Source organism: Macrotis lagotis, chromosome 1 (assembly GCF_037893015.1).
Source record: "Macrotis lagotis isolate mMagLag1 chromosome 1, bilby.v1.9.chrom.fasta, whole genome shotgun sequence".
Lineage (NCBI taxonomy): Eukaryota > Metazoa > Chordata > Mammalia > Peramelemorphia > Peramelidae > Macrotis > Macrotis lagotis.
Window position 1 is genome coordinate 346829387 of NC_133658.1, and position 20480 is coordinate 346849866.

The following is a 20480-nucleotide window of genomic DNA, read 5'->3' on the forward strand; positions in this document are numbered from 1 at the left end:
AGCTAGGAGTTCAGGCAAGAGAGTACTCTAATTGTCCAATAAAACCTGCCTTAGGCTCTGGGGTTCAGGACCCAGTGGAGCAGAAAGGGAAAGTGGGTGACAATCTCAGGTAAAAGGAATAAGGCTGAATTTTTGCTTGTATGTTGGAGCGGGGTGGAGGGGATTCAATGCTGCCGATTTCTGATTTTTTAATTGCTGTCTGATGAGCATGTGTGTTAATGAGACCAGGGATGCTTGAGGCTTGTATCAAATTAGCCATGGTCTAACAGGGAAGAACAGTTAGCAAATCCATGAATGGACTCCATTTGCCAATCTATCATTATTATTATTCGTAGTAGAAGTAGTAGTGGGGGCAATAATTAAAATGTATGCTTATAACCAGAGAGGTCTTTCCTAACAGCAACTCTGGAAGATAGATAGGTTCATGAATAGAATAGCCCTAAAGTCTTAGCTTAGAACTGCACTAACACTTTGATTGTTGTTGCTCAGTTGTTTCCAACTCTTTGTAGCTCCATATGGAATTTTCTTGGCAAAAATATTGGAGTGGTTTGTCATTACCTTCTCCAACTCATTTGACAGATGAAGAAACTGAAACAAATATGATTAGGTGACTTGTTCAGGGTCACAGCTATTAAGTCTCTGAGGCTGGATTTGAACTCAGGTCCTTGACTCCAGACCTGGTACTATATCCACTGAACCACCTTCGATCCTCTGTATTAGCCTCTTGGAGTCCCTTAGCACCTTTCAAGACTAAACTCAAGGGGCAGCTAGGTAGTACAGTGGATAGAGGGATAGAAAACAGGGGGACCTCAGTTCAAATGTGACCTCAGACACTTGATACTAGCTGTGTGACCTTGGGCAAGCCACTCAACCCCATTGCTTCATAAAAAGACCAAAAAAACCACAAACTAAAGTTGGGCAGTACCTACTTTCAAGGACCTTTTCTACTTTCCCCCAGTTGTTAGTGCCCCCTAATCATTTTGTAATTATTTTACATAAATGCCATAGAAGTAACTATGAACATGTGAACATGTTAATGGGCAAAAGTAACCCCCACTTCTCATCCCCCCATGGAATGTAAATTACTTGAAGACTAGGACAGTCACTTTTAAATTCATTTCCCGAGTGTCTAGCACATAGTAGGTGCTTAATAAATGTTTATTGATTGATTTTTATTGTTTTTTATTCTCACTTTACAGGAGAGGAAACAGTAGTCCTGGAAAGAGTAGAGTTGCCCAGGGTCCTCTAGATAGTAAGGAGCAAAATCAAGATTAAGATAATAGGCTCATAGCCAGAGTTGGAAAGAACCTTATAAGTCATTTATATGCTACCCCCTCATTTTACAGATAAGAAAACTGAGACTTAGAGATGCTAAATGATTTGACAATGATCATCTAGGGAGTGAATAACTAATTTAGAATTTGAACTTAGGTCTTCTGACTCCAATTTTTCTCTTCACCATGAACCTAGTGTTCTTCTCTAATCCACATAGAATAATATGAGAATTGTCGAGACCATAGAGAATAACAAGCAGCTCACATTTCTTTAGGCAAATGCAGTTTATAAAGAGCTTTATGTAAATAGCTTCATGAGGCTGGCAGTGTATATATTGTCTCCAGCTTGAAGATGATGAAACTGAGCCTCTTGAGTTTATCTTGAAATGAATCATAAAAATTATTCCATCAGTTCATCCGTTGCTCATGAACAAATGCTCCCTTGGTTTCTTCAATGTCAAGACAACTGGAGGGGATCCTCAACACATAAAGTAGATTTCCTGTGGCAAACTTTAGGGAATACACAAATGAGAATAGGAAGAAAAGTCAAGACAGGTTGTAATATTCTTCCCGAGAGAGAATATCCAGATCAGTGGGATCACATTTCCTGGGATTATTGGACAAGAGTAATACCATATGTTGGCTTGGTAAGGTAGGCAGAGGCCATAGCAGCCTTCCTCTGAATTAGCAGCCCAGACCAGATGCTTTGTTAGGAGCTCCTTCTGATAGCCAGCTATTTCTTATAAGGCCAAAGAGCAAGAAAAATTTATTACTAAATAGGCTATATCTTCAGATTCAGGTCATTACGATTTGCTTCTAAATCAGAACTAAAGAACTTTTTGTTTTTATCAAAAGACCCAACAGTCCCCAAATGGGGACATCAGGACACCAACACTGGAAATTCACATGACTACTCAGCATACTTGGTTTGCCCTCTTTCTGATGCATTTATGATTTATGATTTTGTAAAGTAATAAGACTTTGCATCTATAGGCAGAAGATGATAAAATGTTAGACATGGTCCTCTTTTAAGGATTACACAGTACTTCTTATTACCTCCTATGTGACTTGTTTCCTTATCTCACTTCATATCCTTTCTGGATCTCAGTTTCCCCACCTATAAAGTGAGAGAGTTGCACAAGATGTTTTCTGAGCTCCCTTCTAGCTTTAAGTTTAGAATATTCTTATTCAAGGCAGCTAGGTGGTGCAGTGGATAGAGCCCTGGGGTCAGGAGGACCTGAGTTCAAACCCAGCCTCAGACACTTAATAATTATCTAGCTGTGTGGCCTTGGGCAAGTCACTTAACCCCATTGCCATACCAAAAAAAATAGCAAAAACAAACAAAAAAAAACCCAAGAAAAGTTAGATGTCCTGGTTCTAAGTCCAGCAAACTTTCCATTATTATTACTACAGTCTGTCTGTATTTGTGTTTTTCCCCTTCTAGAACATGAGCCCCATGAGAAAAGAAATAATGTCTTATTTAAACTTTTTAGGTCCCCCAGCACCCACTTAAGTGCTTAATAAATGTTTCTTGAAGTTGTCTTCACAACCTAGCTTCATATCCTGTCTTTCTAAGCTTCACATGTGATCCAATAAAACTGGCTTCCTTTCTGTTCCCACACACAATGTTCCATTTCCTCTCTCTCTCTCTCTCTCTCTCTCTCTCTCTCTCTCTCTCTCTCTCTCTCTCTCTCTCTCTCTCTCTCTCTCTCCCTCTCTCCCCACATAGACTGCGTCCCTCAATGCTTACAATGTACTCTATCCTTACCTCCACCTTCAACATTCATCCTTCAACAGTCACCTCAAGCACCCAATCTTTTGTGAGACAAAGTAACTCATCCCCTTATTCTCAACTTTTCACTCTCTTTCCCACCCCCATCCAATCTATTGCCAAAACCTTTTGATTTAAAATTCATAAAATCTCATATGCAGCACCTTCTCTCCTTTGACATTGCCACCACCCTGGTGGCAGGTCCTCATCACATCATGCTCAGGATATTAAAGGAACCTTCTGGTTGGTCTCCTGACCACAAGTCTTTCCTCATTCCTAATCCACTCCCACCAGTTGTCAAATGGATCTCCCTAAGGTATAGCTCTGACTATGTTAAGCCTCCCTCCTACTGAATAAATTTCAGTGGCTCCTTATTCACTTTGAGATAAAAATATTCTATTTGGCATTCAAAGTCCATCATAACCTGTCTCTCCTCTCCCTGTCCTCATTTTTCAGTCTTCTTACACCTTATACTATCACCATGAGTATCCAGAGATACTCATCTCCTTTCGGATCTTTGAACCAGACCCTCTATCTCTCAGCTCCAAGTATTTTCTCTGACTTTCCCCCATGCCTGGAATACTCTCCCTCCTTATCTCTGCCTCCTGACTTCCTGATTTCTTTCAAATTTTAACTAAAATTATACTTTTCTCAGTCCCTCTTAAATTTATTTATTGATTTCCCATTATTTATTATTGATCTTTCCCATTTATTCCATATATGTTGTTTATACACAGTTGTTGCATGTTGTCTCTCCTATGAGATTGTGAGTTTTTAGAGGGAAGGGCAATCCCATCTTTGTATTTCCATCACTTAGCAGTGTTTGGCCTATAGTTGGTGCTTAATAAATGTTTACCTGAGTGATTGACTTTGTAGTCAGTGCCTCCCTTTTGCCAAATTACCAAATTATTCATATGCATACATATCTTCTCCTAAATGAATGCAAACTCCTGCATATCAGGGACTTTCATTTTCTCTTTGTGTCTCCATTGTTCAGCACAGGTCCTAGCACATAGTAGGTCTTCAATAAATGCTTGATGATTGAGGATACAATTGAAAAACACAATTTTAAAATCCTGGTGACATTTCTCCCACAAAACACAAATACTAGAGAAAAGACAGAGAGCACATTCTCTCCCTTACCATTTGCCAGCATCTTTTTTTTTTAATGACAAAGAAGCCAAAACAGAAGCTAATGACTTTTCTGAGTCCGCCTATTGTGAAGCTGACATTTGGCTCCAGCTTTGCTGCAGGTCCAGGTGAGCATCTGTCATTTGGGATCCTGGGCACGGTTTCATCCCAGTCATTCAATTCAATTCAATTCAGCAAACCTTTATTAAGCAGGCACTGGGGATCCAAAGATGAAATCAGACCCAAGCCTTGCCCTCTAGAATTTCGTCAGGTGGGAAAGTGTTGATTCACATCTCTCAGCAGTCATTGCTCTGGTGGGTAAGAAAGAGATCTCTGCTTCCTCAAGTCCTTAGAAAATCAGAGCCAGTCTTACTCAAGGGCAAGATTCAGAGTCAGGGAACTTGATTTTCAATCCTGGCCCAATTCTTTTCTACCTTCATAACCTCAGACAAATAAGTCACTTTAATCTCTCTGGGTCTCAGTTTTCTCTCCTATAAAATGAAGCAGTTAGACTTGGATGGTCTACAAGATTCTTGTCTCTGACTCCAAATCCAGGACTCTATTTGAGATAAATTGCCCTTCCTTTCTTGGAACCCTGCTCAGAGAAGCAGTAGACTTTCTCATTAAAAGTGTCTAACCCTGGTTATCCCAGGCTAAGACCCAGATACAGATGCACCCAAGTAGAACAGATCCATGCATGCTCTAGACTTTACCCAGTCACAACATCCTCAATTGGTTGGTCCCCTTGCTTCCTTGAGACCTTTCTTTGTTTTTCCTCTTCTCCATCTCAGACCCCCTACCCCATCCTCACTTGCTTCTGAAGATCATAGCTCTAGAATTGGCAGTTACTTCAGTCTAATTCTTCCCTCTTGTTTTTTGGGTGAGAAAACTGAGATCCAGAAAAGGGAAGGGACTTCCCAAGGTCCCCTAGAAAGTAAATGATAGAGCCGATATTCAAACCCTAGTCCTTATACATCACCACTGGTCTCTATTAATGTCTTGCTGCCCAGCTATATAAAATGGCCCCATTTCTGCAATCCTGGTGAGCTTCCCTTGTTCAGTTTTCTTGACTAAATTCATTTGACTTGTCTTTTCTATTCTCAGCTCCAGATTCTGTCTCTCTCTTCTCCAGAAGCAGGTCAGCTTGTTGGCACAAGTGCAATTTATTAAATGCTGATTTGACAGCTTCCATATAGGATCCAGGGATGACAAAAACAGCCCCCGTCCTCAAGAAGCTTCCAGTCCTCTAGGAGTGTACAAAATGTACAACATAATGAAAAACAACTTACATTAATTTCAAGAGGGATAGCATGCAAATAACAGGGGGCAATCAGGAAAAGTTTTGGGGCAGAGACAATAATAATAGTAGCTAGCATTTACAACGAACTTCACAAATCTTTTTTTCAGTCTCCTCACAGCATCCCTGGGAACTTTCAACATCATCTAGCCCAGGGCCAGTGCATAGGGAAGGTTTAATAAATGCTTGTTGACTGAATGCTTGATCGACTCTGTCCAGTTAGGTTGCAGTTGACTGAACTTGCACATTACTGCAGGACCTAGTCAAATTCCCAACTAGCCTAGTTCAGATGCAGCCTACAAGTTTAGACACCCTTGCCTAGAGCACAGGGTTTAAAGTTTCAAGGCTATTCTGTCCAGCCCCTTCATATTACAGGTGAGAAAACTGAGATGAAGAGAGGGAAAGTTGACTTGTCCAAGGTCACACATTTAGTAGGTAGCAGATCTGGAATTTGAATCCAAATTCCATTGGTTTCACCAATGTTTTCTGCCAAAGTCCCTTCCCAATATCCTCTCCCTGGGCCCATCCAAAGGGGAGTCCCTCCTACCCCACCAGCGTCATATGCCCCTCCACTGATCACATCATTAACTCCCCAGTCTGGGGAGGCAATATCTCGGCAGCTGCACAACAATCCATCAAACTGCCAGCCAAGCCTGAATGAGCTCATGCCCTTGATAGAAAAGTCTGACTTTGCTGGTTCTTTTGATGGAGGTTGGGCCACAGTGTGGGGGTGGCTCATGGGCAGGGAGCATTAATGGGGAAGCACACAATGTGCCCCAGCTGGCAGAGGAAAGCAACTCACTCAGCCTCTACTGACCCCCAAATTAGTGCTGGCTGTATTGCTTTTCCCCAGTAAAATGAATTTCAGAGTCTTCCTCAGGGAATACATGAATTTTCCAAATTGAATTGAATCACATAATCTCAGAGCTAGAAGGACCTCAGACTTCATCTACTCCCCAACTTCAGCAGGAACTCCCTCTACAAAATCTTTGAAGAATGCTTCCCCAGTCTCCGCTTGGAGATACCCATTGAAAGGGAACTCACTATCCATTCCTATCTTTCCATTTTTGAACAGCTCTAATTAATACTTTTTTCTTAGTTATTATTATATAATACATTGATTATACTTAATGTTAACATATTACACATACATTATTAATGTACCATTAATATAGTTAGCCTAAAGAACTCAGGACATTTAGCCCAACACAGTAAACCTTCCTAATTATTCACTTATAATTGTTCAATTATATTATTATAATTGAACAATTATAATTGTTCACTTCCATTTGTGGGGAAGGGGAAGTGAATAAATAAATGAAATGCCATTTTAAAAGTACTTAATGTAGGTTAGACTCTATGATAAGCACTGGAATGCAACTACAGCCCCTTCAGGAGCTCACATTCTGAGAGAAAATTATACACATAGGGAGTGATGGGGGGAGGGGAAGTTGAGCTCGGAAGTCACTGGGATGATTAGTGGATCCAATTGGCTGCTATGTCCTTCCCAGGAATACTAGTTATGATTTGATTACTCTTCCTAGAACTCGAAGTAGAAAGGGAGTTGAGGAGTTGGGAAAAAGGTATACTTGGGATGTGTATCACATGAAGATGAGGAGATACAGAGGAGAGCAGCATTTGAGGTCTAAGCATAGACTAGAGATTGAGAATTCTCTTTAATCAGGAAACCAGGATAGGATGGATTAATGATAATCATGGTCAGCTCAAACTTAATTGTGCTAGTGATTAGGGCCTCAGTTTCCTAATCTGTATAAAGAAAGGAGTTGGGATGGCTTCTCAGGTACCTTCCAGCCCTATGATTCACAAGGAAATATACAAAATAGTTTGGGATGTAAACTGTAATAGTAGACTTGGAATTAGGAAGACTGTATTATAAGATCTATCCAGTTATGACACAGCATTCTAAAGTGCTTAGAGTTAAAATTTTAGAGTCTCAGTCCAATTCTTGAAATCTATGGTCCAAAGGCCAAGGAAAATAATTGTATCCTTCACCTTTCTAGTAGCTCATAGTTTTCAAAGAGCTTTATTCATTTTTATTTACATTTATCATATTTTTGTTCACATTCTTAGCATATTCTCATTTATATTTATCATGTTTTTTTCTATGATGAATGGATGACATTTAGAATCTCAGGATCATTGATTTTGAAGGGTAGGGAATCTTGGAGGTTGTCCTGGTCAAGTCTTTCATTTTACAGAAAAAAGATACTAAGGGTCAGAGAATTTAAATGATTTTTTCCAGCATCACACAGATAATAAATGACTGAGCCAGAATCTAAAACAAAATGTTCTGTCTACAAATTCAATGCTCAAGGAGATAGATCCCAGTTTGAAATAACCATCTTTTAGAGGGAGGGGAGAGAGACCCTTTACCAGACACACAATCACGAACACAATGATTTTCTGTTTTGTTTTGTAAAAGGAAAAATAGATGGAGATTCTCATTTAGGATACACAGACATACATACATATATAGAAAGTGAGCCAGAAGGACCCTTAGAGATCCCCTGGTCCAGGGGTGGGGATCATTTAGCCTGCAGACTGTATATGGTCTGCAAAATTATTTGATCTGTTACTGCCACAGTAACAGCAGGTGAGGAGCTCGAACAAATTAAATGTTTGATCAAAGGTTAATTTTTAAGTTAATAATTTGGTATGGTCCACAAATGATGTGATAAATATCCAAATGGTCTTTGGCAGAAAAAAGTTACCCCACTTTGTAAGGGACTGTTGTATGTGGGAGTACTTGTAAACTTTCATCACCTGGTGTCCTCGAATGCCAGAGCCTTGTTTTACTGGTTGATTGTAGAGAATCACAGGAGTGGGAGTGGACCAGGGACTGGGTAGAATATTTAAGCATTTGTATTTTGTTTAATAAACAGAATACTTAGAGAACTAGGAGATCTTAGAGAACTTGGAGAACTTTCCATCCATGTGTCCCGCCCCTTCAATGTTCACCTGGGTAAGGATAGGCTAGCCAGCAGGAACCTAACATTTCCTGAGCAGCTAGTTTAACAGGAACATAACACCCCACCCCCATCCAAAATCCTCATTTTATAGAGGAGGAAACTTGAAGGGTTTTGACCAATATTGTAGAGCTAGTAAATTTCAGAGCAAGGATTTGAATTCAGATCTTGAATAGTTTAATACACACACACACACACACACACACACACAAATTAGTAATATTTCTAAATCAACAATAATAGCATTTTATAATGCCTACTATGTATCAGCGCTTTACAAATATCACCTCTTTAAGTCTCACAATAAACCTGGGAGAGATATCATCATTAAACTCCATTTTATATCTGAGGAAACTTGTGCAGAGATTAAGTGATGTCCAAGGTCACACAAAAGCATGAGGCCAGATTTAAACTAAGTTATCCTATCTCCGGGCCCAGAGTTCTAGCCACTATACCTCTTCACTATTTCTGTTCAATTTCCTCTAAGATCAGTATTTTAGAATTAAAGTAAAAATCTTCAAGATTCTTGGCCACTGAAGTTTTGGACTGAGCCATTCAAGAGTGTTGGATGTAAAATTAGAGTGCCTGGGTTTAAATCCTGTCCTTTTTGCTTATTACCTGTGTTACCTTGGGTTAATCACATTTTTCCCCCTAAGTCTTAGTTCTGACCCTCTGTAAAATGAAGGGCTTGGCCTAGGCAACCTCAAAGATTCCTTGACACTCTAAATTCTATGGTCCTCCTCTTAGCCAAAAGGTCAGCTTTCCCAGGATAGGCTGTATATACTAAGGGCAGAGACCCATCAAACTGGAGGCAGATTAATTTATAGATTTGATCTCTCCAAGAATCAATACTTAATCAGAAATCCTAACCTTCTTCTTACACATCTTGGCCTTGGGAAGTCTTTTGTCCACCTAGATCCAGAATATTTGTAGGAAAGTTCATGAAAGAATGAATTACTAATTAACCAAATCTTCTTCCTTGTATTGCTTCTATAATGCAAAAACAAAACAAAACAAAGCAAAACAAAAGAGGCCTAAGAATGATGAAAGATTAAAAACTAAGGCTACTTAACAAAATTATCTGTCCTGAGACTAGTGGAAAATCAACAAAATAAACACCATAACCAGAAAGGTGTCAGACTTTTCAAAATCATTTCCAATGCCTTTGTTGATTAAATTGGGATATAGGTTACAGTGAAAGCAGCTGTTTTCAGCTTTCCATCCTTTAAATTCTTTTACATGACAAACTGGGGTAAGAGTGCTCCAAACAAAATTCAATGTTTCTAAAGATTCAAAGGCCACAGAGCATGTCAAAATAAAGCCCAAACTCCCCATTCTCTCAGCTGAGCCTTGCAGGAGGCTAGAGATTCTCAGAGGTATAATTGAAAAAGGCATTGTTGTTCCGTTGTGGCAGATAAGGTCTGGAGGATGAAGTGCAGTGATGAGTTCAAGAAGCAGTAAAGAAGGAAGTTTGGCTGGAACACAGAGTGTACGGGGGAGAGGTGTACAGAAAGTTTGGAAAAGTAGGCTAGGGCCAGATTATGAAGGGCCTCAAGTGCCAAACTAATGAGTTTATATTTTATCCTATTGATAATAGGGAGTCTCAGAAGCAACTTGAGCTGAGGGGAGAGGGGAGGAACCATGATCAGACCTGTGCTTTAGGAATATCAATTTGGTGGTTATGTGGATGGATAGGACAAGAAAAAGCCTAGAAGATGAGTCATATTAGGAGGCTGCTGTGATTTTTCAGGTGAAGTCATAATCCCTGTAAGTGAAAAGAAGGGTTAGATGAGAGGTGTATTGTGGAAGTTGCATCTAAAAGACTTAGCAACTGTTTTAGATACTGTAGAGTTACAGAGTTGGATGAGTCAAGGATGATTCCCAGGTTGCATTTGGAACTGTCCAAACAATGCTTCCATGGGTAACCACATTAGAGGAATTAGAGCAGGTGGAGGGCAGACAGTCAGGGAGGGAAACAGTAGGGGGAAATAGAGTAGGTTGAGTAGGAGACATGATGAGAAAGGAGGGCGGGGAACAGAACTGGGAGAAAATCTAGCCATTAATATTATGAGATAGTTTTCACCCTCTCTTTCACCCTCCATAATCTGAAGTTCACTTAGGATAGAAGAGGTAGAAAGACAGGAGATAAAGTTACCTTGAAATTCTCCCATCCCCTCCAAAGACTGCTGTGCTCATTTATTTATTTATTTTGTACTAAATGATAAATACATGAAGGCTGCAAGTAGCCTGTCTCTCTTGCTATAAGCTCTTTGGAAGATCCTAGTGAGAGACTTTGCCTTTATATAAAATTGTACTATCCCTAGGCCTTGAGAGGAACTTAGACTGAGGAGATGAATATCTGTTCCACCAGGGCAAGTTGGCTAAGAGACTGGAGATGCAGTCAAGAAGATTAGGTGAAAAAAGCAAAACATCTAAGGGACAGAGAAAGCAGTTCCTTAGGACTCCTAGCATAGAAAATGGAGCAACTGACTTCGAGCCAGGAGGACTTGGGTTCAAATCCTTATTCAAACCCTTACTAGCTCTGTGACTCTGGGTAAGTCACCAAATTCTCTGTGCTTCAGTTTCCTTACTTGTAAAATTGACAGGTAGTTTGGAGAATTAAGACTCAGGTTTCTCTAAGGTCTCTTCTAGCTCTAAATCAAGACTCCTATATAAATGCTTCCCTATGTCCTCAGAACCTTCCCTGTGAGAGAGGGAGATCAAGTATTATTGACTGCATTTTAAAGATGACAAAATAAGCTCAGAAAAGGGGAATGATTTTCCTAAGGTCATATAGCTGAATTCACAGTAGAATCAGAAGCAGAATCCTCAAATCCTTACTGCTGACTCTAGTTTCTGAAAAGCAGTCAAGAGAACCAGGATCATGACTATAGTAATGTAAATGAAAAACACACTAAGACAGAAAAATCAGATCATAAGCCAAGACCATACCATAAATAATAAGATGCTCCTCCATCTTCTATGTAGAGATGGGAGACCATGTGGAGAACAACACTGACCATTCCATCAGATACAATCCTTGTGTCATTAGCTTTGCTTTATTGATTCTCTTTGCAATAAGAGAAGGCTAGGGGAGGCTATTGGGCAGTCATTAGGGGCATCAAAAAAAAAAAGCATCACAAAAGCTTTTAAAACATGTAGTCTGTGGATGAATAACCTAGGCCTTGAGGGGTGGATGCAGAAGATTATAATAGGCAGGGGAGAAGGAGGAAGAGGAGGAGGGCACAACTTTGTGAATTATGGAAGGAAAAAAGGAAACAAGTATTTAATGAGCAGCTATTATTTGCTTAGCATAGTGATAAATGTATTACAAATATTATCTCATTAGAACTACACAAACATCCTGTGAGGCAGTGCTATTATTGTTTTCATTTTACATTTGAGGAAACTGAGGTAAAGTGACTTGTTTAGTCACACATCTAGTGTATTGTCTTGGGATCAAATCTGAATCAGATCTTTTGACTTAAGTCCAGAGTCTTAACAACTAACTGCTTCTAAAACAAAGGCACAAAGGTAGAACTATCTAAGATTTGATGAATATTTCTAGGAAGAGAGAGGAGTAGGGGAAGGAAGAGAAGATAAGGGATGGGTCATTTATTAATAGTGTGACCTTGAGCAAATTTTTTCCTTTTCTGGACCTCAGACTTTTTTGTCAGTAAATTAAGGTTAGACAAGCTAATGACTCTTATAAGGTCAATAAAGTAGACATGGGGTGCAGCAGAAAGTATTCTGGAGTTGGTGTGAAGAGATTTAGGAAACAACTTTTTAGAAGTGATTTGAGTCAAGTAACTTATCTCTGTGCCTCAGTTTCTTCCACTTCCTCAGGTAGTTGTGAGGGAAGTGTTTCATAAACTTTCACATCAATTCATGAAGCATTTATTAAATGTTCATTATGTGAACAGGAGCTCTGCCAGGCACTGGGGATAACAAAGTTACAATTATCTGACCTCAAGAAACTTACATTCTACAGTACCAGAGATATATGAATTGCCACCACCGTTAACATCTAGATCCTGAGCAACAGCACTCTGAACCATAGGAACTGGCTTAATATAGTGTCTCCTTCACAATCCTAAGGCTCATAAGAGATGGGGAGCAGGCAGAAGGCAAGACACTAGGTCAGAAAATGGTGCTTTGGTACAGATCAGTGGCATCAAACTCAAATAGAAATAGGGTCAGAAATATGAACATATGGGTCTCTTGTTGGCTGCATATTAACAGTTTTAAAATGTAATATTATCTATGTTTTATTGGATTTTTACTTACTTTATTAAATATTTCCCGATTACATTTTAATCTGGTACTAATTACACTTGGGAGTGTTGTCACAGATAGGGTGTGTGACATCACTAGATTTGGAATAAGAGATTTTAGTTTGAATACTACCTCCACCACCTTATAGTTTTGTGGCTATGGACAATCACTTCTCATTTCTGGTCTCTTTTTTCTCCTTTGTCCAATAAGATCGTTGGATGAGGTGGTTTTTAAGATTCCTTCAGGCTCTAAAATCCAAAGATACTATCTATACTCACCTTGAATCTCCTATTCTCTAGTCTGGACACATTCAGTGCATCTCAGCCTTGCCAATTAGATGAGAGTCAGTGAAGAGGCTAGAAATGACATTAGCTTTAAAGTGAGTAATGGAGGAGTTGGATTTGGTTAATCTTCATGCACAAGAGGCAGACTGGTTAACTCAGGAACCCCTACCATGGCTAGATTGAAGATATTTTACTATTGGGTCCCTGGGCTCTATAAATTGGAGATTTGGGGCCCTGGAAATTTAGTTCAACTGCTTCCTTTCCCTTTTTTGTTTCAGATGAGAAAACTAAATTCCAGAAGAAAGAGATGATATGCCCAAAGTCACAAAGGTAAAAAGCTGCAGACAGAATTAAAACCCCAAATCTAAGGAAGAGTGAATGGGGTTAGGGTGCATATGAATGCCCTGCTCTTTCCTCCCTAGAGTCTATACCCTGCTTTTCAGAAACCTTGTTGTTACGTTCATGACAGGCACCCTCCAAGGTGAACTAGTCCAGCCCTTATGACAGGGACTCTTCTGTGAAGCATCTTTGAAAAGTGGTCCTTCAGCCTCCACTGAAAGTTTCTCATGAGCTAGCACTCAGCCCAAGTGCTCCATGCAGCCTCCAGTCACCAAGCCATCAATCAATACCTGTTACTCATTCTGATTTCCCATCTCTTCCTCAATCTATCCTGCACAGATCCAACAGATAGTTCCTGAGCTGCAACTCTTATCACATTCCTCTCTCTCTCTCGCTCAAGACCTTAAAGAACATAGGTTCTAGACCTGAATTATCTCCTAGACATTATCTAGTCCAATGCCTTTATTTCACAGATGAGAAAACCGTAGAGAAAACCATAGAGCTCTGACTTGTTTAAGATAACATGATTATCAGAGCCAAGTCCTAGGACCCCAAATCCAGTGACTCCCCACCACCTGCAGAATAAAGGTCCATGATCTTCTGTGACCTGGCCCCAACTTACTTTTCTAATCTTATTTTCACTTGTTCCCATCACTAAGCCTCCACTTCTTATCTCCCATCCAAAGTCTTACTTGTCCTGCACATCACAAAAGAATGATTTATCTTCTCTATTCTCTAACAGTGCTTCAAGTTCCTTTCAGATAATAGAAAAGTAATTATCTGTGAATGTCAGATTCCTGGGAACTCCATGAGGGCAGGTATCCGGTCTTTATCTAAATTTTCTATCTCCTGCAGAACTGAGTACAATGCTCTGTGTACAGGAGGTGTTAAATAAGTGTTTGTAGTAGTATCTACTATGTTCTTTTTTTTAATTGCATTCTTTCTCCCTATCCAGGCTCTTGAGTTCACAAAGCAAAGAGATTGTTCCTTGTCAATCACCAAGCCTTGTGGGGTTTAATGAGAATCTGTTGAATAAGTGAAGTTTAATTCCCAGTGACAAACTGGAAAATGAGTGATTTCCCATTCTGATTCACTTTTTTTTTTTTTGCCAAGACCAAGCACTTAATGGTCATTTAAAATGCTTGATGATTGACTGGATGACTGAATGATTTGACTCATCACAGAAAGACACTTGATCAGAAGTTCATTTAAACAGTTTTATTCACTTCAGCAAGGCTGATAATCACAGATTGGATCATGTGGATATGAAGAGAGCCCAGCAGGTGCTAAGCCCCCAGTCTGTAACTTGTAGTTACACCCTTCTGTATTGATGCAAAAGACTTGTGAAGGGTCTCTGCCCAAGGACCCTTTGCCCTCTCCCTCCTCACTATGCTCCCTCTTCAGTTAGGCAGTGGCCAGAGCAGTAGAACCCGTGTGTGTGTGTGTGTGTGTGTGTGTGTGTGTGTGTGTGTGTTGTGTATTTATATGGGATTGGGTGAGGGTGAAGGGTTTGACCCATTAGAAATATTTACAAATCCTTGTGGGCAGAGGGTTAAAAAGGACAAGACAATGTAAATGTGGATGAGAGAAAGGGATGGGGCCTTGGGCAGTTGTCACTGGGCCCTAGAGGATCCCCTCAGGGAGGTGGACTCAGCTGCATTGGATCAGAACAGGCCCTGGAGTTTGTGAGGTTGACAGGAAGAGGAAGGGGGGGCCTTCTGGGAGAAACCTCAGGTTGAAGTGAAGTGAGGTTGGGAAGGTGGGGCCCCTGCTGGTGCAAAACTTTGCATGGAGGGGAGAGGAAGGTGGCAAAGGGAGGAGGGTCCAGAAATGAGCCCTGAAAAATGAGGGGGCTCCTGGGTTTAATTCTAGGTTCTTCCAAGAATAGGGAAAGGAGCAATAGTTTACTTGGAAGGCTTGGGATGAAAGGAACCACAGAAATACAAACTATAAAGATATAAAGACTGTTTACAACCCCTCCTCACCCATCTCAGTCCTGGACCCATCCAGGCAGCAGGGATCTTTCTTGCTGGGATCAGATTTTCAGAGGGGTCTGCAATTCTTTAGGGGCCAGGATTCCCAGTTTTGGGTCCCCTGTTCTAACCTCACTGAAGAGGGAGGCTTCTCATGATAACCTCCCCTCTTCTACTGCCCCATCTCCCCTGACCTTCCTACACACACACATATACATCAAAGGAAAGAACATTCATTTGGGCTATTTGCTATTTACAATATACAAGTGTGGGTAGTGGGACTAGCTGCTTGTTTAGCATGGCCAGATCCTGGCACAGCAATGAAACTGAATGGAAAAGGGAATGCAGTGTGCCCAGGGGGCAATAATCAAAGCAAGGGCAAGCTAGATCTTTGGGTCTAGACCCAACAAGAAAAGCAAATCACAGGTCTTCACCAGGCTGGCAATGAGAGGAGGCATTGCATGGACCCCTAGGTATGGAGAGATTAGATCCTATGGCATAGAACAGCACTCCTACATCATCCCCGAGTTCTGATGGCCACGGCTTCAGAATCCCTATAATGCCTTTTTCCTGCCAGCATCCAAAGTCCCAGTCCCACACTACCCACCTACCCCTCTCCACTTCTAGTAGAACCTAAAAAAGCAATGGTCATAGGAGAATAGGGTTTAGAGCAGAATGGGACCTTGGAGATCATTTAGTCCAACTGCCTCATTTTACAGAGGAGGAAATTGGCTGAAGGAAGGGTATAGGGGCTCACATGCTGAGCATGGGGAGAGTGACAAGGGCCACTGCTGGGGGACACACAGGGCCCAGCTGGGCCAACATCAATTCAGTGGCATCTGGATCCAGGGCACTCCTCTGGCCCAGGGCCTGCTCCTCATGCACTCTGTACAATAGAGGGAGGACGGGAGGGAAGAAAGAAAGGCAGAAGGACTGGGGAAGGAGTGACCCTCCCACTTTCTCTAAGCCACCAGGGTGGGGTGGGTGGGTAAGGGAAATGAAGGAGTGTCAGTCTACAGAGCACAGGCAGCATCTACTGACCGCTTCTTCAGCTCTTTGCCTGGCTTGGGCGGGGGTGGAGGTGGGGCAGGAGCTGCAGGCTGCCCTCCCAACAGTGGAGTATCTTGCAAGTGGAGGGAGGGGCCATGACCATGGTGATGAAGGATGGAGTTCTCTCCAGGGTCTACCCGAAGGTAGGCTTTAACCTTGTGATGCCGGGCCTTGCCATCACTGAAATCAATCACTCGGCACTCGTAGGTTCCCTCATCTGTGGGCTTCACCCGGGACAAGCGGAGCTTATGAGAGATGTTGCTGCCAACCACCTTGACCACCTAAAGAAAAAAGAGAGAAAGGGGATGGGAGACACAGTGACAGACTGAAAAAAGTATAAAGTATGGATCAAAACAAATGCATCAGGTACCAACCCAATGAGACCTGAATTCATAAGAGAATTTCTTATTCTCCCATTCTCAATATATATTTCCACAAGAGGGAAGCTAGGTGGTGCAGTGAATAATCACTGGTCTTGGAGTCAGGAGGTTGGGAGTTCAAATCCGGCCTCAGATCATTTGAGGGTTACTAGCTGTGTGACCTTCGGCAAGTTACATAACCCTCATTGCCTCTAATTCAGTCATCCTGATTCATATATGGCCACTGGACTCAGATGACTCTGGAGGAGAAAATGAGGCTGGTGACTTAGCACAGTATCCCTCACTCAAATCCAATTCACATGCTTGTCATGGCATCACTTTTCTGATGTCATAGTTTTCTTCAAAAATTTAGGGTAAACATTATATTTCCACAAAATCTATGCCTACACCCCACGATCAAGATCTGGAGCTAAAAAGTATTTAAAATCCAATGGGATTTACTTGTTTGCACTACTCATATAGTACTAAGCATATATTGCTTGAAATTTTTTTAAAAAGCACAAAATGGAGACTCTCAGAGCTCTGAAAGAACCCAGATCATAAAATGCCAAAATTGGGAGGGTCCTAGGAATATAGACTGAGATGAAGGAGTTCTAAATACAGAAGTTGGAATAATCTTTAAGCCTAAAGCTGGGATATTGAATGTGGAGGGATCTTTGTAACAGAACACAGAATGTAAGAGTTGGAAAGGCCCGTCAAACTTAAAACACAAAATGGTATTCTTTTTTTAAAAAAAAATTTATTCATTTTTGAATTTTATAAATTTTCCCCCAATCTTGCTTCCCTCCCCCCACCACAGAAGGCAGTCTAGTAGTCTTTACATTTTTTCCATGCTATATATTGATCTAAATTGAATATGTTGAAAGAAAAATTATATCCTTAAGGAAAAAGTAAATTATAAGAGATAGTAAAATTACATAATAACTTTTAAAAAAAATTAGAGGTAATAGTCTTTGGTCTTTGTTCAACAAAATGGCATTCTTGAGGAGATCTTGGAGGAATCACTTAGTCTCCTTATTTTACAGAGAAAGCTGAGCCCCAGAGAGGGGAAGAGAATTGCTTAATGCCACATAGGATAGCTTTCTAAGTTCCAGACCAGAGTTCTTTCTATTTTATCATAGCATGGAGAAGGCTGCTGTCCAAATATTTGTTGACTGATTGATGATAACAGGCATTTGATGACTATGAGGTACCCTCAGGCTGCAGCCTTCCCCCTAGTAGCCTCTGGGGAAAAGACTGGGTCAAATCTTTCCACTGTCAGTAAGCTCAGATGGAGCTATTTTCCATGTAGGAAACAGTAGCCTCTGGGAACTGTCCGCAGTACTGAGATCTAGCCTGCATCCTGGGAGCTGTCCACAGTTCTGGAAGCCATCCACATTTGAAGCTAATACTGGAGGGCAGAGTTTGTACCACAAGAGAAAAGGACCCTGGTAATTCCCCATGTTGAATCAAATTGTATTGAACTCCTAGTACAACATCAAGCCTGTTTAAACACATGGTTTCTTGAACCTACCTGACCTCACACTATGTTTTCCGGGTGGCTCCTTGGATCTCATCATTTCCATGTTCCTGATCTATTCTTCTGGACTACAGACTTGTCTCCTCCCTTTGTTTCCTATATTCTTGAACTATCATGCAAGCTACTATGATAATTGAACACTTTTCCCTCTGAAAAACCCTCCTATTTCTTGTCCCTTGTGAATTGAGATGTTACTATGTGAACAGTCATGTTCAGATCAGGTCAGCCTGCTGCTACTACATAGCCTCATGCTATACTTTGACCAGTCCAATGTAGCCTGAGTGACCACTTGAGCTGTCACACGAAGAGACCCAAAAGCAGGTCTAGGAAATACACACTTCTGATTTGAATGTTAACTCCCTTTGATCTTCCTTTAAAGAATATGTTTAGATTCCTCTTTTAGACTCAAAAAGCCTAAACTGTTATATAAATAACTGTTGAAATGCAAGCAATTATAAATCTTCAAGTACTATATAAGTAGAAGTGTGTTTGTGTAAGAAGGCAGCATGGTATATTGAAAAAAATATTGGACTCGAATTTGGAAAAATCTGAGTTTACATCACAATTCTGAGAGTAGCCTTGTAATCATGGACAAGACACTTGATTTTAAGTCACATTTTCTCAATATATAGAATGGAGATAATAATTCTTAAACTAACAACCTCACAGTGCTATATTTTGCAGAGTTAGATGATGGGAAATATTTTGTCATATGATGTCTCACTGTGGCCTAGAAACAATGACTGTAGGGTCATAAAATCTACATTAGTGAACTGCAACATACTAAGCTGGGAAAGCTTCAATGTGGACCTAATGTGGGGCCATCTGTGTCTCTGTTATCTGAAGGGCAGCTAAGCTAAGTGTAGAGAAACTTTATCATTAGAAGGATGACCACTGAATAATGAATCACTGTGATTTAAGCACATTATATTTAGAATAGTAAGAATTCAGAGGTTATCTAGTCTAGCCCCCCATTTTAAAATGAGGAAACTGAGACTCAGAGAAACTAAATGACTTGCCCCAAATCACAAAGATAGTAAGTGAAAGAACTGAGATTTGAAGCCAGGTCTTCTAAGTCCAGATTGACTCCCTTTTCCACTTGTATCTTAATAAGTCATAAGCCATAGAAGGGCTATGATATTCAACAGTGGAGAAAGAGGCTTCAACTATGAAATCATGAGTCCTTGAAGTAAGGTGCCTAATAAGTATATCTAATTAACTGACTAAATCATCATTATTATAAATTTATGATGCATTCCATCCTCACTTTCACCTCACACAATCAGTCATTTCTTCAGACCTCAAATCAAGTCCCATCTCCTAGGGAAAACTTTCCTTGAACCTCCTGGTTGTAGTTATTTTTCCCTTCTCAAATTGTCTGTTATTTATTTACATTTCCACATGCTTTATCTTCCAGGGTAATATAGGCAACCTGAAGGCTATTTTTAATTTTTGTCTTTGTATTTCCAGGGTTTTTGCATATAGTAGGTGTCTAAAAATGCTTGCTTAAGTTTAATTAAATGAAGAAGGAAGAGGACGAGAAGTAGGAGCAGGAGCAGAAGGAACAAAAATCTTTCTGAGGATTAAGAATAGTGAAAAGAGACTTGAGATCCTATATCCAAATATCAATTAACATCTTATTTTTGATTCCACTATATCTTTACCATTTTTCAATGTTAACATGCTAAATTTCCCAGGTTGGCTTACTGCAATAAATTAGTAGAGAAGAGACCAACCTGGGGTCACTCAGATATTCTGGACAAGTGCCTGGTGGAGCACCTCACCCAATCTCTTCTTCAGAGAAATACTAGGTAAGAATACTGAAGTAGATAGAAGGAGATAGTACATTTTCAAGTTTTCCATTTTCCCCAAGGCTTGACTAGGAGAGGACTTGTGAGAATAAAAGACTAATCTGCATCTTTTTTTTTTCCCTCCAAAAATACAACATAACTCTACATTCCTTCCTTATTTTGTAGGGTTTATTAGTGGATAAGACTTTAGAATCAATCTAATCCACTCCTCTACAGAAGAGGAAGCAAACCTATTTTTCCTATTGAAACAATGCAACCTATCCCATTTCCTTATTTCTATAAATGAAATTATGCTGAAGTCATTCAACTTCTATGTTCCTTTAGCTTCAAACATCTTCCCATAACCAGGTTTCTCCTTTAATCCCTCCCTTCTTTGAGAAAGTACAGAT

General features: G+C 40.4%; 1 protein-coding gene across 1 annotated transcript in view; it reads right to left on the minus strand.

Annotated features, from left to right (window-relative positions):
- Positions 1-14587: 14587 nt before the first annotated feature.
- Positions 14588-20480, minus strand: part of VSTM2L (V-set and transmembrane domain containing 2 like) — an 81743-nt gene continuing 75850 nt past the window's right edge. Inside the window, exon 4 of the mRNA XM_074229028.1 lies at positions 14588-16662. Coding sequence (XP_074085129.1) covers positions 16345-16662 — 318 coding nt within the window. The 3' untranslated portion in view covers positions 14588-16344. The remainder of the gene's footprint in view (positions 16663-20480) is intronic.